The following is an 18,126-nucleotide window of genomic DNA, read 5'->3' on the forward strand; positions in this document are numbered from 1 at the left end:
AGGTGCCTGGAGCAGAATTAGAGTGAACAGCATCTCTGCTCTGTAGGGGAGGCAGCGGGAAATGGGGGGCAGGAAGAGACCTGGACACCCCGCCACTTGAGTCACATGCACAAGTCAAGCATGTTGCAGGCCTGAAATAGCAATGGCTGCAGAACTCAACAGTGTTGTCATTATGGACTGCCGTGCAGAGGGGCACTCCCACCCCATCCCTACTTTTCACTTCCCTGCGGATTTTCGTCTCATATCTGTACCCCTCCCCCAAGTACTGAGGGCAGAGGGGCTACGCAACAGGTTGCTCTAATCCCTAAATGCTACAAAAGTGTATCTCAACTACTTCCAAGGCCTCTGGACTCCATGGGCCTAGAAATTTGTCTGATTGGAGGCCTCAGTCCTAATACTAATTAGTGGGCTTTCTTTTCTTTTCTTTTTTCTTCTGAGATCTCAAGTTGCCTGAGCAACCTTCAAACTCCTGACATAGCTAACACTGATCTTGACCTCCTGATCCCACTTCCTTCCACCCCCAGAGGGCTGGGATTACAGGTGTATGTGCCACTCCACCCAGCAGTCAGTGCCTTTTCTATTTCCAAGATGCCAGTTTGAGGGGCAGTGAGTTCAACCTTCCCACACTACGCCAGGCCAGTTAACCTGTAAGCAAGCAGTGTTGTCTGAGTCCATGGTGCAGACAGCTGGACGGCAAGTGTGTGTCAATAACCTGAAGAGTAGGGCGCTCCATGGCCTACAGGACTGGGAAGGCAGGCAGAGGTGTGGCAGGAAAAAGAGCAGCTGGCAGGGTTGCCTAAGGAGTGCTGGGCATGTTCTGAGCCATGAGCCTGGCAGGCAGGAGTGCTGATGGGCTAGGGAGCTGTGCCCCTCAGCAGCAGTCTTTACAAGTGTAAGGAGACAAGGGAGCGAACAGCATATCTGTAAGGGATGTAATATATTAAGACTCCCTCTGTGAGGCTGAGAACAAATGAACTGTGTGGCATAGAAACGCTGGGCAGGGGAAACTCCTAGCATCTAAGAGCTAGCTGTTCTAGCCTCAGTGGCTCTGTCCGGCCTTCCTGGAGCCCCTCCTCAGCCCTCACAGGGCCCTGGTTGATGTTTCTCCAAGGAATGTGGTTCCTTCTCACCAAGCTCTGTGTTTAAAAAAAAAAAAAATTGGTGGGCAGAGGAATGCTAACAGGCTATGACTACTGTGCTGTGTTGTCTCCAGTGAAGGACAGCCCTGCCACAATGGAAATGGACCACGGAGTATGGGGATACCTGGGTAGCATCACTGTCACGGCACCTAGCACCAGTAAGATATTTGCTCAAACCCACAAAGAGAACCAGGGGCATGTGGGGCAGGAATTCATGTGGCTGCCGGGAGCCTGTACCAGTCCCTGGACACCCTGTGCTAAGTATTTCTAGCTGCACGCTAACGTACCACGTCATATACCACAGCCTTCCCCCGTGGGAAGGACACTCCCTGGGTCTCATGGTGACCCTCACCCCTCATCTGACCTGCCTAGCCCAACCTCTGCCCCGTCTTATTAAGTCAGAGTCAGAAGCATAGGGCTGCAGCTGTCTTTCCTGTCTGCAGGAGAGGAAAAGACCACTGCCTGGCACTTGTCCAACATGAGTGGCAGGAATAGGCAGAGGCTCTGAGAGCCATTCAGGTCCCTAAGAGGCCATCAGATGGCCAGCCCTCCTCCACTGGCTCTCTTTCTTCCAGCATAAAGCCCCTCCCCTCAAGCAGAACCATTTGCGCTGCACGTCCCCTCTTTTTGCCAGTGCCATTCTGGCCTCCTTGTGTCCTCACCGATATGCCTCTGACAGAAGGAAACAACCCTGTGTGCAAGTCCCCTAATGCCAACACTGCTGTTTGAGCCCCTGCAGTGGGTGGCAAGTGGGCCCAGGGGGGTTAGGGCGGAGGATGAGGTGAGTCGGAGACGGGGAGGGATAAAAACCTTTCATCGGATTGGGAGCTGTGAGGTTCCGCGAGCAGATCATTGACAGCATCGCGTGTAGTTTATCCTCCTCTTCCTCATCATCGTCCACCGAGGCCGCACGGCTGGCCGCTAGGTGGTGGTAGTTAATAGTGACTGCTCAAAGAGAATAGCGAGAGAGGCAGAGGCATGAGGACCCTAGTCCCAGGGCAGGAGAGACCAACTGCCCTCCTTGAGGTGAATGGCAGGGAGACTGGGATCACCTTGATCCTGCAAGGCACAGAGGGAAGTGGGGTGGGCTGGGAACCTTCTGTGGTTATTATGAGAGGATGATGGGAGGGGTGTGTGTGTGTGCAAGCGCAAGCGTGTGTGCGTTCTTCTCTAGGAAGAACAGAAGAGAAGGTGTGTGTGTGTGTGTGTGTGCGCGCGCGCGTGCATCTAGGAGACCACCAACCCTGACTAAGGCTAGTTGGGACTCTGGTCAGATGGGTCCCAATCTTTCTATAGCTGCTGTCATAGTCGGCTGCACTTAGCCTAGAGATGACCCCGGGTCCTACTGGCGGAGCAGGAGTCGCTCTGCTGCGTTTCAGCTCCTGGAGCCTGGCTCCCCCTCCTGGGAGGGAAGAGGTCCTCACAGTGATAGGAACACTGAAGGAGGGAAACAGGCTGCAAATCAAAACCAAGCAGAGCCTGAGGTGAAATGTCAGTCTACAACATTCTGGCTGTATCTGTCTCTTAGCTGGTACACCTGGGGGGGACAGAGTCCCCAAGCACAGCTCCATCCAAGCCCATTGGGATCATCTGTGGTGTAGCTGTCTGTGTGAAGTCTGGTTCACCCGCCCAGCAACAGAGACACACTGTAGACAACTTTTTGGCACAAGTTAGGAAATGCAGGGAGGGCAGGTGTCTGGCTGCAGTGATTACGGTGGACTCGCAGAGGGCCTGCCTTCATCTTCAAGAAATGCAATTCCAGTGCAGAGAAGCCCATGGTGGGCAGCATTGCTGAGCAGGAAGAGAGCTGACGCGGCAGACACTTCCCCCCAGACCCACCTGAGGCCCAGCTGCACTAGACCTCAGTATCCAAGCTCGGGGTGTCACACTCCTCAGAGGCAGCCCTCGCATCTGTGTCAGGAGCTGGCCTGAGGGCGACTTTGGCTCTGGAAGTGAACCTGCACTGTCCAAGAAATGCGGTTCTGGTGCCCAGGCTAATTCGTCAGGGTCGGATGGTGGACTAAAGAGGGGAGGAGAGTTCGCTATCTTTTAGCTCAGGCTGAAGAGGAATGGAGACTTTTCTACCTTCTATTAATATTTCTAGTCTCCCTTTTTTCTGCATCATGGCCTGATGTCTAAGAAACATGAATGGCGATGCCTGGGCCTGCTGAGCTGAGAGCCTCAGGGCCGCTGGGGTGGGGGGTGGGGGGGACACGTGTAGGGAGAAGATGGGATGGTCTGTGAGTAAAGGGTTCAGCGGGAGGCTGTAGGTGATGAGCCTCTGGTCTCAAGCTGGCCTGCCTGACTCCAGGTGACACAGTGCCCCCACATACCCTGAGCATCCTTCAAAGGGAACATGGGGGACACTCACTGTGCTCGTGCCTATGTCCTGGGTAGATGATCCGGAACACGTAGTCTGTGGCCCGCCCTACAGCCAGCTCCTCCATATCAACGGAGCGGATGCTGCTGCGTTTCCTTAGCTTGGGGAAAACCTTGCCCTGTGGGGGGAGCGGATGGTCAGCCCCACCCGAGGGCCCACCCCAAGCTGTTCCTGAGAACTCTATGTGGAAAAGGAAGGGAAGAGACCTTCCTTCATGCAGCCCTGCACCCAGAGCCTCCCCTGCCGAGGTACCTTTCCCTGCTGGGTCCACAGCGGGGGCTCCAGCTGTCCACGGGGCAGCAGCCCATTCTCCAGACATGACAGAAAGGACAGCAGGTGTCCTCCCTGTGGGAAGTGCAGTGGAGGCCTCTGGATGCCATCCTGGCTCACCAGCACAAGTGTGCCACCGCTCTCTGGTGGGGGTGAATGCTCACGAGTAAGGCGAGAGCCCTTCTTGAGACCTCCCGACCCATCCCCCTGGCCTCGCTGGTGGGACTTCCCAGCTAGCACGGAGGGGAGACAGGCTAGACCGTGCTTTGCTGCTCCCTTAATAGGAACGGTAGAGGGCTGGCAGGATGGCTTGGCGGGTAAAGGTGCAGAGCCTAACAACTTGAGTTTCATTCCTAGCCCTAGAACCCATGTGGTGGAAGGAGAGAGCCGACTCCTGCAAACTGTCCTCAGGTCTCCATGTGTATTGTGGTGTAGGTGTGAACATGTGTGCTTACACACATACTCTTGTTTGTTTGTTTGCTTGTTTGTTTTTACCAGACAGGGTTTCTCTGTGCAGCCTTGGCTGCCCTGGACTCGCTTTGTAGACCAGGCTGGCCTCGAACTCACAGCGATCCGCCTGCCTCTGCCTCCTGAGTGCTGGGATTAAAGGCGTGCGCCACCACGCTCGGCCCTACACACATACTCTTAAGTAATGTGTTTTAAAAAAAAAAAAATGAAGCTGGAGTTTGGTCCAGTGGTTAAGAGCACTCATTGCTCTTGCAGAGGATCCAGGTTCAATTCCCCGCACCCAAATGGCAGCTCACAGCTGTTTGCAATTCTAGTTCTGAGCATCCAATGGCCTCTCTGGGCACCATGCACATGGCACATATACATGAAGGCAGAAACACCCATACACATAAAAAAATTTTTTTTGTTGTTTGGGTTTGTTTTGTTTTGTATTTTCGATTCAGAGTTTCTCTGTGTAATAGCCCTAGCTGTCCTGGACTCACTTTGTAGACCAGGCTGGCCTCGAACTCACAGTGACCCGCCTGCCTCTGCCTCCCGAGTGCTGTGATTAAAGGTGTGCGCTACTACCACCTGGCTATAAACTGTTTTCTAAAACAATTTGAAAGTTAAAAAAATAAGGACAGCAGGAAGGTTGGAAGTGTGCCTAGTAGCAGAGCACATGTTTAGCATGCACAATGCCCTGAGTTTGACTCCCAACACTGCAAAATAAGGACATCAGGAGGGACAAAAGCCATCTGACAGGCCCCATGCACAGTGTACAACAGCAAGACAGTGCCTGCCCTCTTGCCTCTGGGCCTCAGACAAACAGACTCACTCTGCTGGTGGCAGTGGATGCAGACGATCTGACTGAAGGGCACCACCAAGGCATAGTCCCAGTACACACTGAAAAGGAACCATATGGTGTCACTATGTCCTAAGACCTGCCTCTGTCAACTGGTCCTACCACCCCCTGAAACTGTGCTGAAGATAGGCAGCCACAGCCAAGCAGTGACCGTGGCCAGCCTTGTCCCTCTACGGCTCATGCTGCTTTCCTGGCGCAGAGCCTGGCAGGCTTGGCTATCCAGCACTTGGCGTGTGCAGACCGCCCCATGGCCAGGCGTGGCTCAGTCTCAGAAAGCTTGGGAGTCAGTCCAGGCAGCCAGCCTCTCCCTCTAGTTCTTGGCACTGGGATAGGAGCAAGGCCTGTCCCTCGCACCTCTGTTTCTCCCTGGGCCAAGCTTCCACTCCCTTCCCTGCGTGCTTAGAGCAAGGGTAAAACCCCCACCTGTTTGGGGTGGTCTGATGTATTTTGATGCTAATTAATAAAAAGCCATCACACCTGGGCAGGGCTGAGGAGATGGGCGTGGCTAAGGTTCCCGGGCTTGGAGACAAAAAAGAATCTTGGGAGGGAGAGAGGAGAAGAAGGTTGAGCCATCGTGCATTAGGTAGAGAAGCACATGGCCGGCGTGGAGTGGAGGGAGATTTGGCCCAGAAAAGAACCATTAGCAAGTATATGGAATTATGGATGGGAGGTAGCTTGATAGACATTATCAGAACCAGATGGCATGGGGTGGAATACCTTACCCACTATGGGAAGTAGTTTAGCCCTTCCCCAAGTTAACTAAGGCTGTTTTAAAATCTAACAGGTGCCTGTGTCTTGACTGATTGCTAGTGGGCTATACTACCGTGATAATAATTATAGGCCTGATGATAAACATTGTTAGACGCACTGGTAAAATAACAAGTGGCGCCCGACGTGGGGCAATTATTAGGTTATACTGGTAATTTAACAACAACACCCACCTCTTTTCTAGCTCCGAGTCCCCGAGAGTCCCGTTCATGAGTTGGTTGGGAGTCCACTTCAGGGTTAGGTTCTCTGCAGACTGGTGCAGGGAGAGGTAGCCAGGGACTGCCTCCATGTCCTCCTTCTACAGGGAAGAGATACACCAGAAGACAGAGAGATTTGGGGTCTGAGAGACTCATAGGATGGTCCATGAGTACATGTCCGGCCAGCAGTGCAGTCCTGGGGCTACAGGCTGGGGCAGACGCTACATCTGGATGACTCTTCCTAGTTGGCTCCGTGCCATTGGCTCTGTCCTGTCAGCCTGAGTGCCAGGTGTACCACTGGCCAACCACACCCATGTTGGGCATTCACTGCCAGCTGGCTACCATCCAAGCCTTGGACAGCCTGGATTTCAGCTAGCTAGCCAGGGCAGATGTCACCTCAGTCTCCTCTCCTGCCAACTCCAAGCTGGGCACGAGTCAACGTGACAGTGAGGTATGATAGGGAGGCATTCCCTTCTCTCTGGTCAAGTTCTGGTACCTTCTAAAGCAAGCAGTGAGGGAAGATTTGCAGCACAAAGCATTCCTACCGGCTGCACCAGCACGTTGTTCTTGCCATAGAGCAGCCGTGTTCTCGAATTCTGGTGCAAAGACTCCACGTACTCGCGGGCACAGGCAGCTAGACGGTCTTCCGAAGTGCTGCCACTAGAGTGGCGCTTCCGGATCTGCCAGGAAAGTCAATGGCTCAGGCCCCTGCCCTAGGAAACTGGCCTTAGGACTTGAGAACCTGCAGTCTCTTGTGCTGGCTGACACTTTACCACCCTCTGCCCTCTCATCGACAGTAGGCTCTGGCTGCTGGCATTTGTGCAAGGCTTAGTGTAGACAGAAGGTTCTCTTGGGTGGCTACTGCCTGGGGGCCCATTCAAAGGGTCTAAATAAGAGATTAGTCAGTGATTATTCTCAGCACAAAAGGTGCAGAGAAGAAGGATACTAACCCCCAGGGCAGGGCGCTTTGCTGGGGAGTCCTGCCGACTAGGGGGACCCCGGATACGGTGCCTCTGGACTAGCTCATCAGCAGAGGGGTCCGTCCAGTAGTGATCAGCTGTCTTGAGCTTTGTGTATTCCAAGGCACAGGGTCCCACTATGGAGACAGGGATGGTTAATTTAGCTGGGGCTCTTTCATCACCCACTCCTCATGCCACTGACCCGACACCTCACCCTTTACGTTTTCAAACTCACCTAGGAGACAGGCCAGGATTGGGCCAAACACAGGGTCTGCCAATAACGCTTCCTTCTCGTAGTATTTGCTGCCGAGAGGAGACAGACGGGGAGACGATCAGGGCTCCTGGACTCAGGCCAGGGTGGTCAAGCTCACTCAGGAGAAGCATGCCCAAAGACCAGATTCATATCAGTCACCAAAAATGAATGAGTCCACAGGATGAAGTATTGTAGGGTTCTTGGTGTGGTCTATATTCTTGGGGTGCCAAAAGAGGGCTGGAGGCATGCCTACACACTGCCATGGGCTATTAAGCATGAAGAGGGGTGAAGCTGAGGTGGGCCAAGGAAAGGACCAATGGGGTGGGGTGGGTGTGTGGGCAGTCACCTGCAGTTTTCGGCCAGGTACTGTACAACCCTGTCCAGAACTTTCTCCATGAGTGCTGTGCGTACCCATATGTGCTTCAAGGCCTGTGGGCTGAGAGATGGGGCCTTTCCACCTGTTGAGCCCTGTTTCCGAAGGGCTTCTTGGTGGCTTCCCAAGGGTTTCCTGTGATGAGACAGTAAGGGAGGTTTCAGAAGCACAGGCCCCAGGTTAGTGGCCCTGAAGCGAGAACAGGAGCAGAGTGCCCAGGCTGAGACACAGAACTGGCGTAGAGACAGGATATGGAGACTGCAAAGGGCCAACCCCCGCTCTCAGGCTGGGCCTGGGACTTACTTGCCCTCTGCTTGTTGCTGCAGCTCCTGCACCTTGCGGCAAATATCTCCAGCCACGGGGCACGTCTTCCCCACTTTGGTGAACAGGGCTGCCATCTTGTCGCTGCGCAGAAAGCCAGCGGCTCGGCGTCTTAGCTGATGCAGGAGGCAAGCCTCCACAGCACCTGGGCCATAAAGTAAAACAGTATCTGAGCCTGGGGTAGAGGTCTCTCCACTTAGCCTTACCTGCCCTCCAAGCAGCCTCTCAGCAGAAGGATGAGTTAGCTCTCCCGAGAGGCAGCAGGGCTGGGCAGCTCTCACTAGGAAGGAATGCAGAGAGAAACAGGAACATCGCGCCAAGCTCCCTGTTGACACTGTGGCTTCTGAATTCCTGGTAAGCTCGGGTAAGGTGCTAAGCCACCTGAAGGAGAACTCCCTCCTGCCTTGACACCACAGACTACGAGAGGCAGGGGCCAGGGCAACGCCTGAACTGTGCTGGAACTAGGGGTTGCGGAGAAACCACATCCTGACCTCCTCCCAGATCTTTCCATCCTGTCCTTCCGCCCCCAAGCCTATGGTGGACTTGTGAGAGTTGTCATGTGCCTCCTGTATGCAGTGTCACCTCAGTGGGCCTGTGAGGAGCAGAGCTGCTGCTCTAGGGTTGACACGAGTGTTTCCACCTGACCAGAAGGACAAAGAGGAACGAGCACCTACAGGAAATGGGTGTAGGGAGTGCATGGCCCAGCAGCCCTTCTGGAGAGCATGGTGACATGGTTGCTAAGGAACAAGGCTCCCAAGAAGCTGAAATATTGATGAAGCCTCTGCTGAGGTCAGCCCTGTCAGCAGCCTCTGGGTTACTTATGAGCACAGGAGCTGAGGGGGGCGAGAGAGGGAGAGATTGATTGATTCTCCCTTCTGCACTGGAGGGCTTCCTTCAATTTACTCATGTTTTCAGGGGCTACCCTGAATCCCTCCCTCTGGATCCTGCTTATCACCAAGACCCCACAGCAAGGAAAGAAGTCTTGGCAGGGAAAAGCAAAGAGTTGCCCTTGGCATATACAGACTCTTAAAACACTGGTGCACATGTATGGTACAAAGTGCCCGGCCATTACTGAGGCCAAACTAAGCAGTACCTGAGGACAAGCAGCCCAGGGACTAAGACTAGTCTAGTGACGATGCTTCTGGGAATCCTGGTGAGTAGGGCTTCATGCTCTACGCCTCAGCTTTGCTGCCTGTGCACCAGGGGAGACTTCCTAGGGCTGGTGTGATGTCACATTAGGTGGCATGTCAAACCCCTTCCTTCCCCAGGCTCTGACTCTGCGGAGGCACAAGGTCCACGTCTACTCCTGACTCCTCACTCTCTCTGTTCAAACACTGTCTGACATCCAGTCAGTCAGTAAGAGCCAGTGTGGTAGGACCTGGATGCCCCAGAGGATCATGGGCTGCCCCACAGGTGCATAAAAGTGATGCTTTCTTTGGTATGGGAGAAGTGAGGCCCTGTCGACGACGTTTTATTATTTTTTTTAAAGGAGTTATTTAGTTTGAGCATGTATACCATGTTACAGGCAGAGAGGACGGCAGGCATCCTCCTCCACCACTCAGGGAGGACAGCAGGCATCCTCCTCCACCACTCAGGGAGGACGGCAGGCATCCTCCTTCACCACTCAGGGAGGACGGCAGGCATCCTCCATCACTCTTCACTTGCTCCTCTGAGACAGGGTCTCTCCCTGAACTCAAGGCTCATGTTTCCTAGACTACGCTGAACGCTGTTCTCCTGTCCACTGTCCTCAGAGATGGGCACAGGCATGTTTGTAATGTCTGGCCTGTTACACAGGAGCTGCGATCCAAACTCTAGTACTCATGGCTGCAGACTGCACTTCATGTGCTCCTAACTGCTTGAGCCAGCTTCAAGATAGCTCTGATCAGCACAGGCAGGATATGAAACTTGGATCACGAAACACCTACTAATTTATTTTAAAGGCAAAGTCTCATGCAGCCCAGAGCCCTCAAGTTTGCTATGTAGTAGAGTGCGGCTTTGAACTCATGAGAGCTTCCTGCCACTATGGCCCAAGTGCTGGGTTGCATCAACGTAAGTAGCCAGTAATTATTTTTCTTTTTTTCTTTGGTTTTTCGAGACAGGGTTTCTCTGTGTAACAGCCCTGGCTGTCCCAAAACTCACTCTGTAGACCAGGCTGGCCTTGAATTCACAGAGATCCACCTGCCTCTGCCTCCCAGATGCTGAGACTAAAGGCATGCACTACCACCACCCAGCTCAATAATTACTTTTCAAATAGATTTTTTTCACCTGTTTTTCTGACTTCATTTGAGCAACTAACAGGCTGCTTTCCTATAAAGGATTTTTTTTTTTTTTTTTTTTTTTGGCTTTTCGAGACAGGGTTTCTCTGTGTAGCTTGGCCATCCTGGACTCACTTTGTAGACCAGGCTGGCCTCGAACTTACAGCGATCCGCCTGCCTCTGCCTCCCGAGTGCTGGGATTAAAGGCGTGCGCCACCACGCCCGGCTATAAAGGATTTTTATTTATTTATTTTTTAATCTTTCTCTTGCACTGGAGTCAAGAAGGGATCGGGACTCTGAGGTCTACTGTCAGCTCAGTGACAGTACCAGAGGGGACGGAAACAGGTAGGCTTCTTGCTTTGGAGGACTGTTTCACAAGGCACAGCTTTTCCTTCTCAAAGTACACTTGTATGTGAAGATGTGATGTCACACATGTCTCAAACATATAGGAAATCCTTGTTTTAAGCATCCATGTGCCCCTCCTCATGGCTAGTCCTGCTCTCTGAGGACCCTGTGTGACCCTGGATTGTCCAAGGGATGGCTCTCTAGCCTCAATCCTGCCCTCTGAGGACCCTGTGTGGCCCTGGAGTGTCCAGGGGATGGCTCTCCAGCCTCAATCTTTTAATCTGGGGCTGCGGCAGCTGTAGATCTGTGTTTGTGGGGGAGTGGCCACCATTTCCTGATGTTCAATCCTCATCGTATGGAAGGAAAAGAAAGGACACTGAAGGAAGCCTGTGTGGCAGCAGGTGGCATCAGTCCTGAGGGAATCACGTGCCTCAGTGATGTGACTCATTGTGACCATAATGAGTCATTAGCCTTCCCACCTTCCCCGAGCCACTGCAGAGGCAGCCAAGCAGGCTGCGATCTGGGGAGCAGCCACCCCCTTTGGCCTCACCTGCCCTGCCAGCAGAGCTCAGCACGGGAGCAGGTTCTCCTGAGAGACTGAGATCAGAGCTCAGCAGTTATCACAAGAGAGATGGCTGGGGGAAGCCCAAACATCACACCCATCGCTGGGCTCGCACCATGGCTTCTCAATTCCATCTGGGAAATTCAAAGTGCCAAGCTGTGTCTGGGGGAGGCGGAATCCCTCTCGCCGTGACAGGCCTCAGGGACCTGTGAGGCCAGGTGCTCTTGGCCTAGTTCCATACCCGCCCTCGTCAGTGATTGACGAAGCCACAGTCTCCTGCCCGGCTCCCACTGCAGAGATGAAGATGCGATTGTGTGCAGTGTGGAGGCTAAATAATAAAAGTAGCGACGAGGAGAACAGAGAACTGTTACCTGACAGGGCTTGTGGATGGGCTTCCTGGGGTCCAAAAACACATTAAAATCATGTACGACTTTTAATGTAAATTTCCATTAAGTGTTACAATGCTTAAGTGCCCCCTGCCCAGGATAAGGTATCAACTTCTAAGTGAGGGCCCAGACTCTAAAAAAATTAAGAATCTTTGTTCTGGTTTGTTAATTAATTAATGTTGCCCACCATGGTACATGTCTTTAACCCCAACATTCAAGAGGCCAAGGCAGGCAAAATCTCTGATTCTAGGCCAGCCTGATCTACATAGTGAGCTCCAAGGCCAGTCAGGGCTAAGTAGTAAGAACCTATCTCCAGCTGGGTGTGGTGGCACATGTGTTTAATGCCGGCACTTGGAAGGCAGAAGCAGGTGGATCTTTGTGAGATCCAGGCTAGTCTGGTCTACAAAATGAGTGCCGGACAGCCAAGGCTCTGTTATACCCTGTCTCAAAAAACGAAAAACAAACAAAAAACACCACCACTACCCCCTCCCCCGCCCGCAAAGTAACTTATCTCAAGAAAAAAAAAAATTAAAAAAACAAAACAAAACACTTATTTAGTGTGTATATGGGTCAGAGGACAACTTGTAGGAGTCAGACTCAGACCTGGCAGTAGTAGTAGTAAGCCTTTACTTGCTGAGCCGTCTTGCAGGCCCCAGGCTCTGAGACTTCTGAGTTGAGCAGAAATTCAAATTTATGTTTCTAACTTGTTCTGAATTTTCTCCCTGGAGAAAGCCTTTTGCAGACAGACTGAGTAGTGTACTGTGAAGCCCCACTCCCCAGGAACAAGTCCAGAAAGACCTGTGTGACCGCCTCATGTCCAAAGACACCAGGCAACTCCAGGTCCTCACTCCCCGCAACCTGCCCCCAGAGCACTACACCATTGCAGAGGCTGTAGGTAAGCACAGGACTGACGCGCTGACTTGTACGGCCATCCCCTGGAAATCTGAGCTCTGGGCATTCAGCCATGGAGGCTTCAGGGTCCTCTGTCTCGGAATCCTGGCAGCATGTGGATATACCATAAAATCAAAGCCCTGACATCTTTTGGCTTAATTCATATGAGAAAAACATGTACTAGTTAATAAATCTCAACATAGAAAGGCTTAGAAAAATTAATTTTAACAGAAGTAGAAAAAATTAAAAAAAAAAAAAAAAGGACAAAAGCCTTTAATCCCAGCACTTGGGACACAGAGGCAGGCGTAATTCTGTGAGTTCAAGGCCAGCCTGGTCTACACAGCAAGTCCAGGACAGCCAAGGCTAACACAGAGAGACCCTGTCTTAAAAAACAAAAACAAAAAAGGGATAAAAACAGAGATGGGGGAGAGGGCAGGGTAGGGGAGACAGAGAGAGAGAGAGAGAGAGAGAGAGAGAGAGAGAGAGAGAGAGAGAGAGAGAGAGAGAGAGAGAGAGAGAGAGAGAGAGAGAAGGGGAGACAGAGAGGGGACAAGAGAGAGAGAGAAGGAGAAGGGGAGACAGAGAGGGGACAAGAGAGAGAGAGAGAGAGAGAGAGACAGAGACAGAGACAGAGACAGAGAGGAGGGGGAGGGTGGGGGAGGGAGGGAGGAGGACTTAACAAGTATGACCTTCTCACTGCCTCTTCATCTTCTGGGGTCTTAGAGTTTGGTCAGATGATCCCAGAGATCCTTCTCCATTGTGGTCCATCCCATCACACACTGACAGGAAAGCTCACAGATGGCAGAAGCATGGCTCAATTTAACGCTAGCATCTTGCTGTGAACACTCACCGAACACTGATACTGTCCTTCCAAGGAAGGCCGAGGACCACGGGCCAGACCAGCCTGAAGGGTCCTCAGGCCCGTGAGAGCTATGGAGCTTAGCAAACACTATCTGGAGCTGGAGAGCATAGTGCTGATGGAGCCTGTCAGCCTTGGTCTCAGCCTACCCCACACGGCCTTAACCATTCCAAGGGATCATTTAGAGTGGAGACACTGGGTCAGAGCTGGTGGCACCCGCCTCTAATCTCTGCTACCCAGACTACAGCAGGAGGGTTCAAAGTTTGCCAGGGGAACAAAGATGGAGGAGTTCTGGAAGTCAGGTATAAAGCTACTATGCTGCTGACGGGGAGGTTAGTGATGGCATTCCTATTTAGCAGTCTGACACTTTCAATCAAAGGTGCAGATAACCTTTGACCCGGCAGCCTCTCTTCTGGGATTTTCCCTACTGATCTAAGTGCATTATTAGTTACAATAGTAAAGACATAGAAACCACCCATGTGTCCATCAGCAGGAGTCAGGCTAAGTAAATATGATTTGTGGTGTGGCTGCTCATGCCTGTAAGTCTAGTACTTAGGAGGCAGAGGCAGAACAGCTGACATAAGTTCAGAACCAGCCTGGGCTACATAGTGAGTTTCCATGTGAGTTGTCTCAAAGTAAAGAGGGTGTGATGGGCAGACGTCACATATTCTTGATAGGCGGCAGGCTCTTGTGTAGCCTACATGTCCCTGGTCCTCCTGCTGTACCTACCAAGTGCTGAGATTACAGGCGGTGCCACTGTGTTTAGCTCACATCTTTATCAGGATTAACAACAGTAACAATGGGCTGGAGGGATGGATCAGCCATTAAAGGCTAGGACAACCAAACCAATAACATAACCCCTCTAGGTGGGTACATACACACAGGCGCGCTGAGGTGCCCTGTGGGAGGTGGTGAGCAGTGCCGGGAAAGGAGTAAGGTAATGGAAGTGTTCCTTTCATATAGTGTTAATTTTAGAAGCAGATACATATATTACTAGTTCAAAATAATAATAATTGAGTGGCGCTGCTCCAGTGTCTGCTTCTCCCCTGGAGCTCACTGCTAACCGAGCTGCACTGGAGGGAGCGAAGCTCAGCTGGGGCGGGTGGGTGCAATGCAGAGTCTTGGTCCACGGTTAGTGCACAAGAAACAGCCTTCTAGGGAGACAACTTCCGTGAGATAGCTCAATTAATTTGGGGGTGGGAGGGAGACAATAAGGGCTATTTAAACCTTTAGGGAGTGGGTAGAGGCTTTTGGGGTGAGTGTATATCATTGGCCAGGGCCAAGGTGCTAGGAATGCCTCATTTGCAGAAAGAGGAATTCCAGGTGCTTGTTGGATATGACCTTATAAGGAGAGAAGAAGTTTAACCTGTAAGCTGGCTGCCAGGTTCCATGACCACCTGAAGGGTGGCAGAAATTGGGACTGTAAGGCTGTACGTAGGCCCAAGCCGGGAGGGAGCAGTTCTACTCCTGCTAGTCTCAAGATAAAATTGTTGGGGTTTGGACACACCTTGACCTTCCTCTTACTCCAGGCTGGCTCCCCTGGTCTAATGGCTCCCCAGCTCCACAGAATAGGTGAGCACCAAGGTTCCCAGCATGAGGTGATGCTGGAGACCCTCTCTAGTCTGGGAGAGAATCAAGCCCAGGATGGTCACCCTGTCCTTAGTACCCACTCTTTCACAGCTCCTGCAGCGAACTGGGTCTTGCACATGGTTTGCTTCCTCATGCTGAGCCAGCACCCGCTGCTTACAGCAGCAGCAGGACCATAGAAGCAATTCTAAGTGCTATGACAAGCCTGGGTCTCAGGAACATCACAAAACTGACGCTATGGCAGTGGCTAGGAAAGGCCTCAGAAAGAAGGACGGTGCCAGGACAGCCTGTCAACCCACCTTGTGTCTCAGATGCATGTTCATTCGTATTTACAACTCTGTTCAGCAGTTAAAAGTCCTGGCAACTGTGGAACTTACTAAATGGCTTTTGGGACTACCCAGCTGGGCTAGGACAGGGGTGGGACACATGCATGGCAGGAAGCTGGCCTGAGGTTCCTAAAGTCGAGGATGGGAGGAAGGCAAGTGTGGCGAGTGGCTGGCACACCACCCCTGGCCATCTGTGCGGTGGGGGAGTTGGGTTGTGGTTCCCATAGAGAACCTGTGGGAGGAAAATGGGGGCTGAGCAGTCAGCTACAGGTGTGGGGGCAAAACTCAGAGCAGAGTTTTGGGGCTCCTGGCTCAGGCCTATGAACAGTGGGGCTCTTCACTATGTAACTTCAGAACTGCCAGGAGGAGCAGAAAGGCCTCCCCTAGCACCAGCTTCTTATACCCCTGCCCACTTCTGCCCTGGGTTGGCAATGGCTGCCTGCACTCACAGTGAATATCTCAACTGTGTTAGGGACGCGTTTCCTCACAGCTTGCAAGGTGATATTGACTTCACACCAACTTTGGGGCACTCCGCTTTGCTCAACTCCCAAAGATAAGAAAGCAACACTCCCCCTTAGATCTGGATGGGGAGGAGAAATAACTGGTCTGATTTTCTGGAACCAAGGTGAGGGAAGTGAGAACCATGTCACAGGCGCTCACCTCCTTTGCCCTGAAGGGACACTGTGCCTTCCCAGGGAGCCAGGCAAGAGACAGCTCCTTCCTCTGCACACAGGTTGAGCACATTCACCCTGTGACAAGAGACCCACTACCTCCTAGGGTCTTTGGTTGCCATGGGCCCTGTCAGATGATCGTAGCTATGACTGTACAAAGGCTACTCCTTTACAATGTCCCAGTTCCTCTAGACTCCACTCCGGGGTAGCCCTCACAGGTACATCAGGCAATCTCTGTGTAGCACAGCTGTCTGTGGACTAAGACAGCCATGGGTTCAAACACTGGCCCCCGAGCTGCATATCTCAGCCTATCCTTTTTAGGAAATCATTTTGTTGAGGGAAATTTCAAGCACACACAAACGTAAGGAGGAGGCTATAACAAAGCCCATTGCCCAATGTAAATAGTTAAAGGTCTCAGCCAAATTTTGTTTCAGCTAAACCACATGTTACCAATTTTTTCCTATCTCTGAATTACTTTTTTTTTTTTTTTCCCCTTTGAGACAGTCTCTGTGTAACCTTGGCTGTCCTGGACTCCCTCTGTAGACCAGGCTGGCCTCGAACTCACAGCGATCCACCTGCCTCTGCTTCCTGAGTGCTGGAATTAAAGGCATGTGCCACCACGGCCTGGCTGAATTACTTTTATATTTATTTATTTGCTTGTTTGTTTGTTTTGAGACAGGGTTTCTCTTTGCCCTAACTGTCCTGGAACTCACTCTGTAGACCAGGCTGGTCTCAAACTCAGTGGTCTGCCTGCCTCCCTGAGTGCTGGGATTAAAGGTGTGCCACCACCCAGCTTTATCTTTGGGTTACTTGAGGTAATGTTTAAACTCCTGACCCACGGACAAATACCGTTATTGAACCCACAGTAATTAATTACTTCTTTCCTTTCTTTTTGGAGCCAAGGTCTTGCTGTATCGCTCTGGCTAAGCCAGAACTTATGTCAACCAGGATGGCCTCAAACTTGCAGCATCCTGGACGGAATCCTGGGGTATGTCTGAGGAGGGTTTCCAGAGATGGTTGGAGAGCAAGGCGGGTCACTGGACACCGCGTTACATGCTTTACCCGCATGGCTCTTTTGGGTTTTTATCCCCCGAGGTAACCTAACCACCCACCCCAAGCCCTGAGTAGCTTTTCCCGTGCCAGAGTCTACCTTCCGGGGGTAGGTGGCTCAGAGCTGAAATCGGGCAACTGGCTACGGGTTAGACAAGACGAGCATGCAAACCGTGGCCTGTCTGACTCCAAAGACTCAGCAACAGACCGAATGTCATGCCCTTGGCAATGCCCTAGCACAGGGGGAGAGAACCCAGCTGCCTTCCTGCCTGCTCAGAGCTGAGAAGCACTCCCTGACCTGTTCATTCCTGGGTGGGCAGCATCTAGATAGTGTGTGGGACTAAGCTGTTCACTGCCCGCAGGCGGGAAGGAATCCCTTTCGCTGAAGGGTCAGGCTAGACCGCCTGCCTGCAGTCGGAATCACAGCGTGTGCAGAAGCATCTCAACCCAGGTGGGATGAGCCTCCTGCAGCACCTGCTGCTCCCCAGCTTATTAGTATCTCCCTGCCAGTCCCTGAGGGAGCTCACTGCAGGGGCCACCTAACTGGCTAATGAAAGCTGCTTAGCAACAGGGAGCTGGTTAATAAAGCCCCATGTTATTCCCAGTTCCAGGCTCCACCCCCACCTCCCATTACAGCTCAGCCTCAGCCTCAAGGAACCCTCAGGTTGGTCCTGGAAAGCGGATGGCTGAGGAGACAATGCCTAGCAGCTGCTGATGGTGTGAGAAGATACACTGAGGCTGAGAACTGCTCTTTACAGACAGACTCCTCTCAGTCACCAAGGTTAAGATCCACAGGGCTAAAAAACAAGCAAACAAAACAAAACCAAAAACAAAATCCCCCACAGGGCTAAGGGTGTAGCTCTGTGGTAGATGCTTGCCTGGCCTGTCTCAGGATCAAGGTTCAATCCCCAGCACAGAAACACATACACCCCAAAACAAAGAAACAAAACCCCAGAAACAACCAATCCTAGGGCCAGGCATGGTGCTGCAGGCCTTTTATCCCAGGTCTCAGGAGGCAGACAGGAGGCAGATTTCTGAGTTCAAGGTTAGCCTAGTCTATATGTTGAGTTTCAGGCCAGTCACGGATACTCAGTGAAGCTTGTTTCAAAAACCAAACAAAACCCACACAATCCTAGTTACCAACTAGAATGGCACTGAGGTAGGAGGTCAGCCTCAGAGAAACACAGCTTTGTGGGTTGATGCCTCAATTATCTCAAATCAGCCG

The 18,126-nt window shown here is 52.1% G+C and overlaps 1 protein-coding gene across 2 annotated transcripts in view; it reads right to left on the reverse strand.

Annotated features, from left to right (window-relative positions):
- The window catches only part of Sgsm2 (small G protein signaling modulator 2), a 39,115-nt gene that overhangs the window by 11,180 nt on the left and 9,809 nt on the right, over window positions 1-18,126 (reverse strand). Inside the window, exons 3-12 of one of the 2 annotated variants that reach the window (XM_051157941.1) lie at window positions 7,952-8,114; window positions 7,622-7,783; window positions 7,258-7,325; window positions 7,014-7,159; window positions 6,609-6,743; window positions 6,040-6,164; window positions 5,072-5,139; window positions 3,772-3,932; window positions 3,511-3,637; window positions 1,950-2,084 (exon numbers count right to left, since the gene is read on the reverse strand). In XM_051157941.1, the coding sequence (XP_051013898.1) occupies window positions 1,950-2,084; window positions 3,511-3,637; window positions 3,772-3,932; window positions 5,072-5,139; window positions 6,040-6,164; window positions 6,609-6,743; window positions 7,014-7,159; window positions 7,258-7,325; window positions 7,622-7,783; window positions 7,952-8,114 (1,290 nt within the window). The remainder of the gene's footprint in view (window positions 1-1,949; window positions 2,085-3,510; window positions 3,638-3,771; window positions 3,933-5,071; window positions 5,140-6,039; window positions 6,165-6,608; window positions 6,744-7,013; window positions 7,160-7,257; window positions 7,326-7,621; window positions 7,784-7,951; window positions 8,115-18,126) is intronic. The other variant, XM_051157942.1, reaches the window with a different exon arrangement.

This window comes from Acomys russatus, chromosome 16 (assembly GCF_903995435.1).
Source record: "Acomys russatus chromosome 16, mAcoRus1.1, whole genome shotgun sequence".
In the NCBI taxonomy this organism is placed as follows: Eukaryota; Metazoa; Chordata; class Mammalia; order Rodentia; family Muridae; genus Acomys; species Acomys russatus.